Raw genomic sequence first — 15,033 nt, forward strand, 5'->3', positions numbered from 1 at the left:
GCTCAGGGCCTCTGCAGTGAATGAACTCATGGAGCAGGCTGGGAAGGAGGGAGCTGCTAGTCTAGCTGCACAGTCTAGTAAGTTATAGCTGGTCAGCTGATTGGTGATAACTGCCTGCATGAAGGCTCCCTCAGCCATTTGCTAAACACATTAATTACCTGTGCAGAGGAACTTTATCCTGCAATTCAAGTGGGGAGGAGAGTTCAAGCAGAACAAACTGCAAGCAAAGCTGGGAGTCACTGCTATGTCCCATTTTGAAGTAGTTCTCATAGTGCCAATAGTATACATCACTTTTCAGAAACTGCTCCATGTGGGTTCATACCATTTATGAATTTCAAGAGCAGAGAACCTATAGAGAAATCATTAAAGGCTCCTGAAGGACAAGATCTGTGAAAGGGCTCAGCACCCTTCCATCTCTGGCCTTCACAAATTAGCTGGAGCTATTAGTATCAGCAATATTTTTCCAGAAGCTTCTCAATGCAAAGAACAAGAAACTGAAAAAGCTTTAAAATAGATAGACAAAAATATCTAATGCTAGATTTACCGTAAATGAAGTTGTAAAACACTGGCAAGATTAGTTCCTGCTGTGTGCAGTTCTCATCTGTTGGTAAGTTTGCAATTAAAGGATTAAGGATATAATAGAAACCTTTGCATATACCCCCCACAGCAAAGTACTATATTAGTGACAAAAAAGATACATTACAGGATCATATCAGAGATTAGTATTATATTGTGTCTCATCGAGGTGATCACGGTGTTTGGTGAGCTCTACATTGGAGCTTCTTACTGGACCCTTCTTGCATTATTCCTAGCATATGAGCAGAAAAAAAATGAGCTCCAGGAGAGGTCCTGTCCTGGAGAAGACAGAGTTTTCCTTCTTATCCAGCTCTTCAGTGCATCACAGGACTCAGATGAGAAAGGAACCATATTTTCTGAAACCTGTTACTGGTACACAGACTTTAAAAAAAAAAAAAAACACTCTTCAGCTGTGCGGCTGGCTGGGAAAATTGATTTGACAAAATATATTGAGAAGGTATCATTGCAACACACAAAATTTCTATTACATGATCTAGGTTAAACTGTATCGAATTCTTTAACCTACCTTTTCCCCTTCATGTTTTAGTTCGTAAAAATACATATAATACAGCATATATGGAAATTAAAGTGTTAAAATCTGAGACCATGAAAAGAGACTCTAAAATCATTAATAGCTGCAGTTATATTAAATAATACTAACAGAAGCACCACAAAAGAGTGCAGAAGCAGAATGGTGAAAGATTGATGGCAACTCAGGATTTAACTGGAGCTTCTATTTTCCCTGTTCTGGATGTTTTCAATTTTTCAGCTTTTTTTAAAGGAAATTTTTGTCACAAGTACTTTCTTGAGAGCACCTGAAATGCAGAATGATGTCAGCTGCATCTCATTAAAACTAAAGACTAAAAAATATTTTAGTCTTAACTCTGTCTGAGATTGCTTGATTTATCAAAATCTACCATGAAAATCTGACTTTGTGATCTTTTTTCTAACAAACTGTTTAAAGAAAAAGCAACCTGCCCACTTCTGATATGACTTGGGCATTAGCTTACACACGTAGGGTTGATATTTCACTTTTTAATTCAGTGCTAAGGAAAAGGCAGAACGGCTGTTGGTAAGAAATCACAAGATGACATTAACAAAGCCTAGACTGTTCAGACCTGAAATCTTTTCTTCAGAAGTTTAAGGAGCAGATTTCTCAAGGGCAGAGGCCCTTTGCTACCCGTACCCCACAGAGACACAAACGTCAGCTGTGAGTGCTAAGTGCCCAGGTGAGCTGGCACAGAAGGGCAAAGAGTGAGAGCAGGATCTTGCCTGGAGCTAGGATGCTTTTTAGGAGATAAGGCGTTTTGTTTTGCTTCTCAACACCAAAAGCAGCTGAGACTTGAAAAGCTGGCAGGGGTTTAACGTGCAACAGGGTGGGAAAGGAGGGTGCAAAGTTTGGGTGTGAAAGCATGGGGAGCCCAGGGACCCCCCCCTCCCTCCCACAGAGTTTGTGCAACTGCTGGTGAGGGATTTGCATGTTCTTGCACATTTGCTTTCTTCCCAGGCTGAGGGGGGAGGACATGTTGAGGAGAAAGGGAAGTTAGGGGTTTTTTTCTGCTAACGCTGTCCGTTCCTCTTGCTTTTCTACTTCTTCTTCCTCCTGGTATCAGCTGCTGGGGGGATGCTGAGGGGGAAACCAGGCCAGTGCATAGCCCCCTGCCTGACCGTTTTCACAAGGGTACGTGGGGGAGGAAACGGAAAATTTCCTTGAGAAAGCCAATTCCTCCCTCACTTCCCTCACCATCTCCCCTTCCCCCCCTCCGATCAAGCTTCCTCTCCTCTCTTCGCCTTGGACACCATGCCATTGCTGACACAGCAGCTCCTAAAAGGGCCACCCCCATGCTGCCAGGCTCCAAGCAGCCCTGCCGCCTCCCGGAGGGGGAGCTGCTGGCAGGGCAGGCCAGCCACTGAGGGGGGCCAAAAGCCTGCCCACCCTCCCCAGCTGCTAGAGCTCATCTCCCCTCACAAGCTGCCACTGCCCAGCTCCCTCAGCCCTGCAAGGCTCCTCCTTGCTCCCACTCACCCCAGTCCCCGCCATCTTCCCCCCACCCACAGCTTCCAGCAACTGCCTGACCCGCGTCCCTCACCAAGATGGCTGCCAACACTGTGGCTGGGCCCTCGCCACATCCCGGTCTCTTAGGTCAGGGGTTGGCTGCTGTAAATTCAGCTGTCACAGTTACACACCCATCACCTGCAGTTTATCTTGTTAAACTGCAAGACACGAGCTGTGGGGGTTTTCAGCCCACGGTACGTGCTGGGGCTGACGAAGGTGGCGCTGAAGGAAAGGGGCAACAGTACTGTGGGACAAGCTCGTTGAGGCCAGGTGTCGAGCCTGCACTTTTGGGAGCTGTGTCTGTGCGTGTCGAGGTCATGGTGAACCCCGCACTTTGAAGAGGATTTTCTAGCGTCTGTGGCCAATCTGGCAAAGGCTCAATTTTCCCGCTCTGCCTTGTCTCGAGCTTTTTCTGCTGCCTCGCCACTTTCAATACCAGCTGTACTTCTGCTGCTAAACCCCATGCTTGCCAAAGACAGGAGCACCGACATCAGCAAAAACTGCGAGGCTTACAGTACAAGAAAGGCCTAATTCAAAACCTGCTTAGTCCGAGTCCGCCGCGTAAGTGAGCTTGGCAGGCAAAGGGGCGGGGAAGAGCCCGTGGCGCCCTGCGAGCGCCGAGGGGCCGCGCCAGGGTTAGGCAGTAGGGGGACACTGGGGTGGCATGAAGTATACAGGGAGGGGTACGGGGTACTCGGGATGAGCTGGAGGGTGGAATATGAAGGTTAGTATCTGCATGAAAGTTTCACATTCAAAGAAGAATTGCTTAAGATTTGGGACAGCAGTTTACTACTGTGCTCAAGGCGCAAAAACCAGACTTCTGTTTTTTTCACATGTAAGACACTGTTTTGTACCGTAGGTGCCTTTCATCAGCTCTAGACGTTCGCTGTATGGACTATGCTTTCCAAGGAGTGATTATCCAAGCAGAAACCCAGGAGCTTGACGCTTCATACGCATGGTGTGCACAACGGCTGTGACGCTCTGGAGTGCACTGGGTTTTCTTTCCTTAGTGACAGAAATCTGCCCTTTTACAAAGCATAGCTGGTGCAGGGAGACTCTCACCACCTTTTGCCTTCCTTCTTGAGTTTGCAAATTCTACCTTCTTCTAGCAGAAAGCACTCTACATGGTGGAAACATTTCTGCACCCTATAAAAAATATAAATATAGTAGTAATATTCAACAGTTATAAGGTTTTAACGGTTGAATTATGACACTTTAGAAGAGAAACAGCATTGAACTGAGGAGCTTTCAGGAGATCTTGTGTGTTAACTGTCCACAAATAATAACGCGAAAGCATTTCAGAAAAAGAATAAGACGGTGGGCATGGCCCAGTTGTAGCTATGTACACGAGAGTGCATGGGGACATGAGAGAACTCCGTTAATTCCCTCATGACTGCATCAAACTTGTCAGAAATACTAAAAACACTTTGAAATGGTAACCCAATGGAAATGCAACAGCACATTTTTCAGGAAATCTATCCCTGTCTGCAAACACAAAGATAACATAGACTATCCCTACAGGAAATGATAGTTTTCATACTGTACTGTAGTAATTGCAGGCAGAAGCTTATGCCACTGTTCAGGAATATCAAGTTTCTACTGAAAGCAGATATTTTCCAAAATGATTCGGTAACTAGATAGCTACTGTGGCTACCTGTCATAGAAGTTGGGTTCATTTTCATTTTTCTGAGGTCATTTTTTTCCACCTTTTCCCTGAATTGCTGTCTTCAAGGAGTGCCACAGCAACTCTAAGCAGGTAAATTAACTCTTTCTCTTTGTCCTATCCTTTGAAGAGGTTGGAATACCTGAAATGTTATACCCCTGAGTGGAATGAGACCAGACAGACTGTAGCTCTCTGAGTACAAATACATAGAAATAGATTATCAACTGAAAAATAGGTCATTTCTGCTTTTGCTCCTACTCTACCACTAGGAGGCAAAAGTACTATGGCAGTGAGAAGAGGAGACAGAAAGAGAAGCTTAAGAAGAAAGCTATGCTAAAATAGATTTTTCTCTTGCTTGAGGACTCTATATATTTACATATGTTGTATATTACACACACAGCAACACTCTTCTGTTTTAGAAAAGGGACTGTCAAGCTTGCTTTAATGAGATTAATGCACCTGTCCAATGGTGCTCTCCCATGTACTTTTCTTATATGTTTTAAATATTATCTGCCTCATCCAATCATTTTTGTATTTTTCTTCCCCCACCCTTACTCACCACTAATGCTGTTATGCTGTCTTGCCTGTTTTGGGATCATTCAGTAGAGCAGGGTCAGTGGAATGAAGTAGATTTAATATAACATGGAAAGAAAACATTTTTTTTTTTATCATCTGTGTCATTTCACTCCTCCAGTTTATGTCACCTCATTGTGTGATACCAACATAGCTGGAGGTAACAAGAGCCTAACTATAATATGCTTCAGTTAGGACTGAATTTCAAAGGCAAAGGTGTTCAGATGGGACTACCTGGCATTTCAAACTGTTTCAGAGCACAGGACAACATTAGTTCATGAAAGATCCCTTAAAAAGATGGACTAGCACTTATTGCAGTGTAAGTCAGTGAAGCCATTTTTACCTTTTTTCTTTCCTCTATTTTCAACAGATTTAATTCTGAAGCAGTTAGTTTTCCCCAAGGTATGTGAAAATAGAAAGCTGAATAAATGGCCTCATACAAAAAGAACCCAAAACCTAAAGCTGCAGTGATAAATGTTGCACATGGGAATACTAGCAAATCATTGTCATGTAGGGATCTAGATGCCTTTTTTGATCTATGCCAAGTCTGGAATGGCATCATTACACACAAGAAGATATTACCATTATTGATAAGTTTGTGTTGCTGGAATACATAATCTTGTGGGGAGGAGGCTTCTGTGAAGAATGCCAAAAAGCAAAATAGCTATAGGCTCTTGCCATGCTTTCAGGTCTTGTACTTAAAATATTAATTCCTTCAGATTCTTTACTCTGCTAAAAATAGCTAATTTTCCAATTTACTCACTAACATCCTTCACAGAACTAAGTGGAAAAAACAGAGCGGATCTGGGAAGTTGTACCTGCAAGTGTAAAATGGAGCACATGGTAGACATTACAAATGGGCAGCTTTCAGAGCAGTTTCACGGCATGAATAGCTATTTCCATTGTGTTTCTTGATGTTTATGTTCTTGGCAGCGTGACACCAATTAGAGATATACTTATTTCTGTGCACTGGATGAAGGAGAAGACAAGAATGGTCTAGCATTCAGAGTTGCAAAGAGCAGCTCTTTCTTTGATCATTGCATGATTTGCTTAGTGCTGATACTGTGTGCAAAGCCTTGCTGCAGTGATTACCAGTGCAAAATGATTATACTGCTTTAGCTAGCGCTGTAAAACAGTCACGGAGACTGCCAGCTAGAGCAGTAACAGTCACAAAGTCTAATTTCTCCTTAAGACTAATAATAAATGCTTCATGATTTGTGTTATTTTCACAAAAAATACGATTTAAAAAATGAAATACAGTGTGTAGCAGAATGAATAGCATAAAGAATTCTGCTCAGAACTGAATTTGTCCCACTGAGAAAGAAATGGCCCTATATAATAAAACAAGTAGTTATCATTGGTAAGAGGCAAATATAAAGCATGTGGAAATGTTTTTTGACTAAAATAAGCTTCTTCCAACACTCTAATAAGCTTCCGAACTAAGGCAGAAGCTTTGGAAAATTAAGTTGGAAATATCAAGCATTTTCAATGCTTTTGACATGTAAAAACCTTCATTAAAAAGCTAAGCAAGCTATTTAAAAGGAGAAGAAGTGATAAACAATAAGGAAGGGTCACACAACCTTTGATGAAGCTCAGAGATGCAAAACGGTTCTTCTGCAACATCATCCCCATGCAGAGCTCCAGCAACTTCAGTAAGCTATGTTTAGCAGAGGGTTTCACCTTTGTGGTTTGAATTTATCTTCAGCTCTAATGCAGGTTTAAAGCTCCTTGTGCAACTTATTTTCTCAATGTTGATTTCCCTATCCTGTATCAGCCTTGAAGTCCTTGATTTGTATAACGTACTCAGAGGCAAAAAGGTCTAAGAAATGTACAATCATTGTTTCCAAAAAAATAAAAAATAAATCCATAAAGCAAAAACTTAAAAAAATTGGCCAACAGCATCTTTTGTGATGCTAATAGCAATTGTAGGAGCAAACAAACACGTTAGATGACATCTTTAGTTGATGAGTGGGTATGTATGTTGTGATTCTTGGCAGTAGCAGGGGGCCAGGCTTGATGACCCAAGAGGTCAGCTCTTGTCTTTATGCTTGGAATTACCACAACCATTTCAGTAGCCCTTATTCTGTAAAGATGCAAGCTTGTATGCGTCAGTGTAACTTCACAAGACTCTACGATATGGCGCAAATGTGTAACTGGAACTCACATTGCTTTCAGATATGACATGGTGAATATTGCTGATGGCAGCAGCCGAGCAGCCTGAACACATTTTAGTTCCCTTTTCTCCCACCACTTCTTGCCTAATATCCTGAGTAGAGCAGTTTTCTTTACTGAGCGTGGTAATGAAACCCATAAGCGGCATTCTGATGCAAACCCTTGCTGGGAAATGGAGCTCTTAGTAAACAGATCAGACTGTTAAGGTGATAAACTACTGGATTGTCTCATTGAGGGATTCATTTTTTTCCACCTTTATCAAAATTTGGAGAGCTTGGAGGAATCCAGGTAAATTTTTGTACATGTTTGTCTTAGAAATAAAATACAAAATTCCAGGAGACGCTATAATCGGTATGAGGTATTACATATAACCTCATATATGTGGAGATTTTAGTGGTAGATTTTACTTGCAATTAGTTGTAGAGCTAAAAAGATGATGGTGTACGGCAATGCTAAGTGTACAAAATGGCCTATTCTCTCTCAGAATAGCATGTTTTATTCCCCGAAATTTTCCTAAGAGCAGTCCTAATTTAAGCAATCATTTCATTTCAAAGAATAACAGAAATAGTGTCATCAGAGGCAACTTCTAGTGTTTCCTTTTCTATTATTTGTGGCTAGTTCATTGTTAGGTGCAGTATTTTTTAATTTACTCTGGATTGAAATATCAGTTTCAGTATATATTCTGTTTGTAATGGGTCATGGAAGATATTTTTCTTTCCAGCTGTTAGTCAGAATGGCACTCAATGGCTAAAAACTGCACAAAATTTCCTTTAAAATCATGTAGGATCTTGAATTTCTAGAAATAATCGTAGGAACTTTTGAGTAGCAGAAGCGCAAGCTTTTCGTGCTTCAGAACTCATAGATGTTACATTAGGTTTAGTAGAAAAATGAAAGATGTTCATAAGAGTCACTGTACATACTGCACATATGAATAGGGTTCTGATTAAAGAGGCATCTGTTTGTTTCATTCCTTGGCAGACTCGCTATGAAGTTTACGGTAGTCTGAAATCTGTTGATTAGTATATGGAAAAAATAATTTTAAAAGCCTAAATATTAAATACTGTGAAACTGTGTGCTTGTGCTAAGCCAAATTAATAAAAACTTATCAAAATCTTTTTTCAGAAGGGATGTTAGTTAACCTGTTTCTACTGGACAGAAGGTCTTGGTGGAAAACAGAAACTCCCAGGCTTCAGTTGTTGAAGGATGTGTTGCCAATAGGAGGTAATTTTTCTGGTTTTGACATAGGCAGGTGCTAAAAAGAAGGAAGGAAAAGAAAGTGAGAATTTGTGCTGAAGTTATCAGGACATAAGATGGAGAGATGATCATGCTTGGATAGATGCTTTGCCCGGGTGTATTGGCTGTGACAACAATATGTTGGGATGTCATCTGACTGTCCTGGTCTCAGTCTGACCTGGAGAGGATGAATATACGCCCTATCATGTTGCTGCAACATGATGTATTTGCTCTTATGGTAAAAGATGCAAAAAATAGCAGTGAAAGGAGAGGGAAAACAAAGGTGTAAAGGACAGTAAAAAGGAAAAGATAAAACTTGAAGAGTGATCAGACAGGAGCACCAAGCACTCCCTTGTCTAATTCTGACAATCACATATACTCACAGATATGCTCATTTCATCTTACTGGTATTGGAGGTATGTTTGTAAAGACATTCTCAGGACAAAGTAGAACCTGTTGGTCTTTCTTCAGGGAATCCCTTAGAGTTCTATCTTCTTCATCCCTGAAGTCTACCTTTAAAAAATCCTACAGAGTAAAGGGTGGAATAGCCTATTTCTTCCTTTTTTAATATCTGATGAGGGCTCATTTTCCTTGCATATCAACCATTGAATTAGCAAGTCCTTTTGTTTGGGCAGATGCTGTCCTTCTGTCTTCTTTTCATACTTCCTCTACCTCCATTCACAGATACAGAGTATTGCAACATCTGAGCTCCACTTTCCAAATGCTGAAAGCACACTTAGAGGGAGTTGTCTTTAACCAGTGATTATAACTAGACTAAAGGGAAATAAAAGCAACTTGGACATTATTTATCTCTTCTGGAAACAAAAAAGCATTGCATAATAATAATTCTGAAGTCTCTCTGCCTGAAAAAGGAAACAATCAAGCAACAATTTATCATGAATTCAAAAAGGTAATAGCATCTTCTGCAAGCAGCTGAACTCCCTCAAATCCATTAATGTCAATAGAAGCTAAATAAGGCCTCTATGTTACAAAATAATTTTCAGATCTGTATTTGTCTACAACTTTCAATTGTAGTTTTCCTTGACTTTTCTTTATAGTTCCTTATTTATCTTGTCCCTGGCTTAGAGCTCAGTTCCTTCAGTGGTTACCAGCTGCTTGGACCTTTTGCAGTCACAGAACTCATGAGCATACACACTTTTCTCCTGAAAATTATAGCTTTTTAATCTTTTATTAGTTTCCAGCAAACTCATCAAGATCTCTTTTCTTTACAAGATTTTCTGAGTTTTTAAAAGGACTGTATAGAGCCCATCACTTGGGAACAGAAAGGAAAAAGTTTACGAGTGAGAAGCAAAAAGAACTTTTTCCTTTATAAATCAGATCTGCACGTAATTTTGTACAATTGTACATTTCTTGTACAGTCAACAGTTACATATCTTTCATTTGCTTAAACTTTCACTTAATATTCGCTTAGAGAATTGCATAAATACACGTCTACTGTTCCTTTGATTGATTCAGTGTTGCTATTTGTTTGAAGGGGATGTGAAATGTGTGTGAAGTTGATGCGAAATGATCTTTTCACTTCAGCAAGACTGGAAAGTAAATAATGAGAGTATCTTTTTGCCAAAATATATTTTTTTCCCCCTCTAATTAGGCTGCTAGTAGGGACTGAAATATTCACAGTAATTCAAGAAAAATAGAATTAGTACTTTTATATTTCTTATGTTCTATTGATAATGTGTTTCTATGCAAAAATGTGCACCCATACTGAAAATAAAGGAGAACTGCAATTGTTTACACTGAAGTTTAATTAAGATCTAGTCCTGGAAGAATTATGTACAACTGTATCCTGGTATCTGTGTGGGGCCTTGTTAAAGGCAGTGGGAGGCTGAGAAAGGGCTGTGTAGACAAATCTCCTAGCTGAATTTATGGCTTGAAAACCAAAACCAGGGTATTATTCTAGATTTGAGCAAACACATTTGAATAATGCAACCATCTCCTCTCAAAGCAAATATTATTGTGCACCTTGCTTGCTGCTTCCAGTTCAGAACAGGAGCTGAAAGGCCAAAATATTTTGCTCTGAGTTTCCCAATAAATTGCAAATAACCTGACCGGTTCAGAAAATAACCTGACCGGTTATTGCATGAGACTCTTCTGTCCAACGGGCACTTTGCCTTTAGGTGGGAAGGGTGGGGGTTAACCTAATCTAATTTCATAATCTTTTCAAGTTCCCATTTCATGAATTACAACCTGTTGTATGTGCTGACAGAATAGGTAACTGCTATCCCTTCTGGGAAAGGAAACAGAAAGTGTGGGGATTATTCTATGAACAGAGCCGTGAATACGAGGTTCTCTTGTTCCCAGTTCCCCATCTGTCTACCTGGCCAGTCCGGTTGGGCATTAGAATCCACGGCATGGTTCCTAATATAAAGCAAGCCTATTAAAAGAGGAATTGATGACACACATCAAAGAGAAACAGAAAGATTTCACAGATGTTTCCACTCTCTTCTTGGATTGCTATTCTTACTACTTACTCACTGTGAGTAAATGAGAGAGGATACATTGTTAGATTGTAAGCCTTGCACATCCCCACTAGCTATGCTTTTTACTCCTGGAAGAACTTGTACAATTGCATGGCTTGGGAAAGGTTTGGGGTCTGTTCACAGTACTGGGGAAAAAAATTCATTAAAAGAAATCCATAGACTTCAGTAGGCCTTAGAGAAAGTAAACTGCCTTAGCATGGCGAAAGTGAATTGTGTAATGCATTTGAAATCATGTATCGATGTAACTGGTGTTGCTGTCGCAAAAATGTTCTAACACCAAAAGTTTTCTTCAAAGCAATATTTCCAGCTTCCACTAGCGCTGTTTGGTGACTGTTTCTTGTCCAGAAGGCTCACATTACCGTAGTTTAATGCAGTAAATTTTCTTAAATTTCAGCTGGAACAAGCAACAAAAGAATCCATTTATTCCTATAATTTATGAAATAAATGTGTCCGAGTTGGCCAAGCAGCTGATCAGATTGTCATTTACAAGTGCTGAAAACTTTAAGCACTGAGGGAAAGTATTAATATTTCTGATGGTTTAGATTTTGTTACAGAATTTAAAAAAAAAAAGTGCATTAGCACAAGTCAAGAGAGATCAGAGCTAGAAAGCTTTGTTATTCTTTCTGGCATTGCAATTAGCTTAGCTTTCTGTTTAGGTGGGTAAAAGAAGCGCCTTTTGAGGTGTTATGCAGGAAATCTTGAATGATTGATGATACATATATGTGTATCTATCTGCAGTATACGTGTGTGTGAGTGAGTGTACGTGCACCGACCAGCAGTAGATAGCTTAAACCTGATAATCTCTATAGCGAATGTGAACTTCCTCCCTTTCCTACATGAGCAAAAGAGATAACAATTTGGTGCTTTGGGGAGAGGTTTCACATATGTCAATCTAGCACTTCTGTTGGCCGCCTTTATTACAAGTAACAATACAGAGTTTGGAATGACAGAATTTGCTGATGATACCGAAAGAACGGCAAAGTTAATTTAAAAAAAAAACATAAAAGTCACAGTTTGTCTGACAGACATGACAGACTGTTCATGAAACGGGGTACAATCAAACAAAAGGCAAAAGAGTTGACAACTCCAATTCATAAGTGTTTGTGAATTAAGTTAAAATTGGTATATGACTGAACGTGCGCTGTCACTGACCTTGTGCCCAGCACTACCAAGTGAAGGCACAGTGTTTTCTTCTAAAATTTTTGTTCAGCCCTTTACTTACTGTGCTTTGAAGTGATAGTCTTTTGCTTCTAAACAAATGATTCAAAAGTCTTCCTAGTTATATCATCCCTGCTTTATACCATCAAACTTAAATTTAACCTCCCCAGCCAAAACAGATCCCACTTAACCTAAATTGTGAACTCCGTATGTCAGCATATTTGCTGGCACCCTGGCTGCTGCTGGCCGCCAGGAAAGCAGTCCTGCTGCTGAGGGACCTCCGAACCCAAAGGTGGCCCCAGCCCAGTGCAGTGAGGCCAGTTCCCTTCCCTTGGCCCTGATCTTTCATTGCACTCTGAAGTAATTGTACCAAACATTAACTGTATTGAGCATTTATTCTCTGTTCATATTAAAGACTGACCTTGAAAGGTATTGAATAGAGCTGACCAAATAAAACATTTTAAAATGAAGCTGAGTTTCACCCCTTTAGAATTTGTTCACCTTTTTTTTTCTTTTTATCTAAGGAGTTAAGTATTTTTGACAGTATCTGGGTTTATTGATTGTCTCTTCTTCCTGTTTTACTCCATATATTTTCATTTGCCACCTACCCATGCACTGTTTTCAGGTTCAAAATGGAGAAGAGAAACAAGGACAAAAGAGGGGGAGGTGGGGAGGAGCAGGGAAGAAAATTGTTGAGAAGGGAAAGAAAAAGTGACCCCACCCCCATCTAGATGACTCTTTTTTTCGCAAAGGAACTTTCAGTTCTCCAGAGAGCTGGCAGAAATAACGGTAGTCTGGTACATAATCCTGGTTCCAACCCAGTCTATGCTTCTCACCTCAGGAGTCTCAAATGTTTTTAAGGATACCTTATTTTTAAAGTAGTGGCTATTTTTAATATATTTAACAGGTGCCAGTTTCCAATTCCACAAATAAACAGAAATTATACTATGCACAAAAAGAGCTGAATGACCACCCTCTAAAAGCAGTAGCTGCACTGAAAAATTTAACATTGTATAACCACAGCAAGGATATAACAAAATACTCAACTTCTTTACCCCTGCAGGAAGATGTGCTACGATATCTCCGCAGCCAATCAGTAGTTCTATGAGCCCTCAGACCAGGAAACCCTTTAAAGAACAGTATGTGTGAACACTGCAACTGAGACTTTCTCATTGCTGCTGTTTCTTTTTTTTCTTCTCTACGATCATAGGATGGCAAGGCAGATGTGAAGGCACTCATGGCAAAATTTAACACAGGTAACAGCCCCACAGAGGATGTTTCTGGAAACGGTCGACCCTTCAAAGTCCCAGGACAACCTATGCATTCAGGATTACAGGCAAGGAAAGCGGCACTTGAGAAATTTGCAAGTCAAGGAAATGCAGCTTCTCCTTCAGGACCGAGTACCTTTCACAAGCCTGTTCACTCTAAGCCTCCTCTGGGAGTCAAGCCTTCAGCTGATGATAAAACAGAAAAGGATCCTAAGCCCCCATATCTGAAACCAGTGACACAAAGGTTTGGGGTTCAGCTTCAGGCAACTAACAGAGAAAACGATGGAAAAGCTGGATGCCCTAAGATCCCCACCAAATCCAGCGACTTGGCAAAAGAAGAGCCAAAGCCTCTGTATCCAAAACCTCTAGGGAACAAGTTCCTTAACTCTGCTCCTCCAGAGAAAGAAAAAAAGCCTTTGGGACCCAAACCAAATTTGAATTTTGCATCACAAGAGAATGAGCCAACAGTATTTTCAAAAGTAGCTGGAGTAAAAGAAAAGTTCACTGCTGCAGCACAAGAAAATGAGCCAAATCCTCCTTTCTCTAAACCACTTCTGGCACAGAAACCTTCTGTAAACCATGAAGTCTCCTGTAATGAAGACACTTCTAATAGAAATGCTTTTCTGCATAAAGGACTATCAGGCCCAAGACCAAAAATAAGCTCATTTATAGCAGCAAAGGAAACGGATGAAAATAGTAACAGTGCTGCAGAAGCTGCAGGCAGTCAGTTTTCAAATATGGCTCTGAAACCCACTGGCAATTGGTCCAGCTCATCTCAAGTCACCCCCAAAAACGTGGAGGAAAAGCCTGAAGAAAAGGGAGTGAGTGCAGCCAAGAATATCTTTCTCAATAAAGTCAATCAGGAGCAATTTGGTTCATCTCCCTCCAAATTCCTTAAGACGAACACTGCATTTGCCGCAGGCAGGTTATCAGGTGGGTCACAAGAAAAAGAGGATGGAGACAAGTACTTGGCAACTCCTAAGCGGAAGGCTTTGCCCCCATTGTTCACTCTGGGCCAGCCCCCACAGAAGCCCAGCAGACCCCCAAATGTGGACCTGGAAAGGTTCAGGAAGAACAGCACAAGAGACAGTAAGTCTTCTCTGTTGTTGTTTTCTTGGGAATTTGTTTTTTTACTCATTTAGTGCTGTATTCACTTAAGCTGAAATACTCTCCTCTATCCAGAAATAACACATGATCTATGTCAGATAAATCCACCTTAATGCTATAACCTATGCTTGTGTCTCTTCTGCACAGGAAGGAAATTAAAATCATATTCTCTCTCTCACAACAATATAGAGTGTAGGAGGAATGTTTTCTGTATTTGGTTTATTTTTTACTGAAAAGTAATTAGATGTGGCTGTAACTTATATCAAGCAGTTAAAGTATTTCTCTCGACAGGCATTTAAGTTCTGACTTCCTATAAATGAGGTGTTGATATACTGTGTCCTATTCTCAAAAGTAACTTCCTGGGCATAGCTTGATGGCTATCTAAATGATATACTACAACCTGTAGTAACCACACCTTTTTTTGTTTTGTTTTTTTTTTTTGCTTTTGACAATGATTAACCGCAATGTAAGCCTATGAAATGCTACATTTTAAAGTATGTCTAGAAAGTTGAACACTACACAAAGCTACAGAATCAAATGTTTTGCAGGCTCCACATGGAGCTGCTTGGATTTTAAAATCAGATCTCAATCCAGATTCTATAAACAGCTTGTGCACTTAGTGTTTCTGTTAGATTTGCATGATTTCAGCAGTTTGTAGCAGCTGAGGCTCTACCTCACTATTTTTATGAAGAAGCAAGCCTCTGAACTTTCTGATGGTTGTAATCC

General features: G+C 40.4%; 1 protein-coding gene and 1 long non-coding RNA gene across 8 annotated transcripts in view; one reads left to right on the top strand and one right to left on the bottom strand.

The window, feature by feature from the left end:
• LOC138060852 (FYN-binding protein 1-like) overlaps positions 1–15,033 on the top strand; it is a 74,329-nt gene that overhangs the window by 12,649 nt on the left and 46,647 nt on the right. For 2 of the 7 annotated variants that reach the window (XM_068926135.1, XM_068926142.1), the window contains exons 1-3: positions 3,573–3,590; positions 4,365–4,388; positions 13,143–14,289. In XM_068926135.1, coding sequence (XP_068782236.1) covers positions 3,588–3,590; positions 4,365–4,388; positions 13,143–14,289 — 1,174 coding nt within the window. In that variant the 5' untranslated portion in view covers positions 3,573–3,587. Of the gene's footprint in view, positions 1–3,572; positions 3,591–4,364; positions 4,389–7,160; positions 7,329–8,162; positions 8,262–12,995; positions 14,290–15,033 lie in introns of those variants that run through there. The other 5 variants (XM_068926140.1, XM_068926138.1, XM_068926137.1 and 2 more) reach the window with 5 other exon arrangements.
• On the bottom strand, positions 846–7,054 carry LOC138064305 (uncharacterized). Its single transcript, XR_011137566.1, has 3 exons — positions 6,449–7,054; positions 3,487–3,778; positions 846–957 (listed from the first exon to the last, which is right to left on the bottom strand). It is a non-coding gene; the product is annotated as an uncharacterized lncRNA (long non-coding RNA).

The sequence above is a fragment of the Struthio camelus genome, chromosome W (assembly GCF_040807025.1).
Source record: "Struthio camelus isolate bStrCam1 chromosome W, bStrCam1.hap1, whole genome shotgun sequence".
Taxonomy (NCBI): Eukaryota; Metazoa; Chordata; class Aves; order Struthioniformes; family Struthionidae; genus Struthio; species Struthio camelus.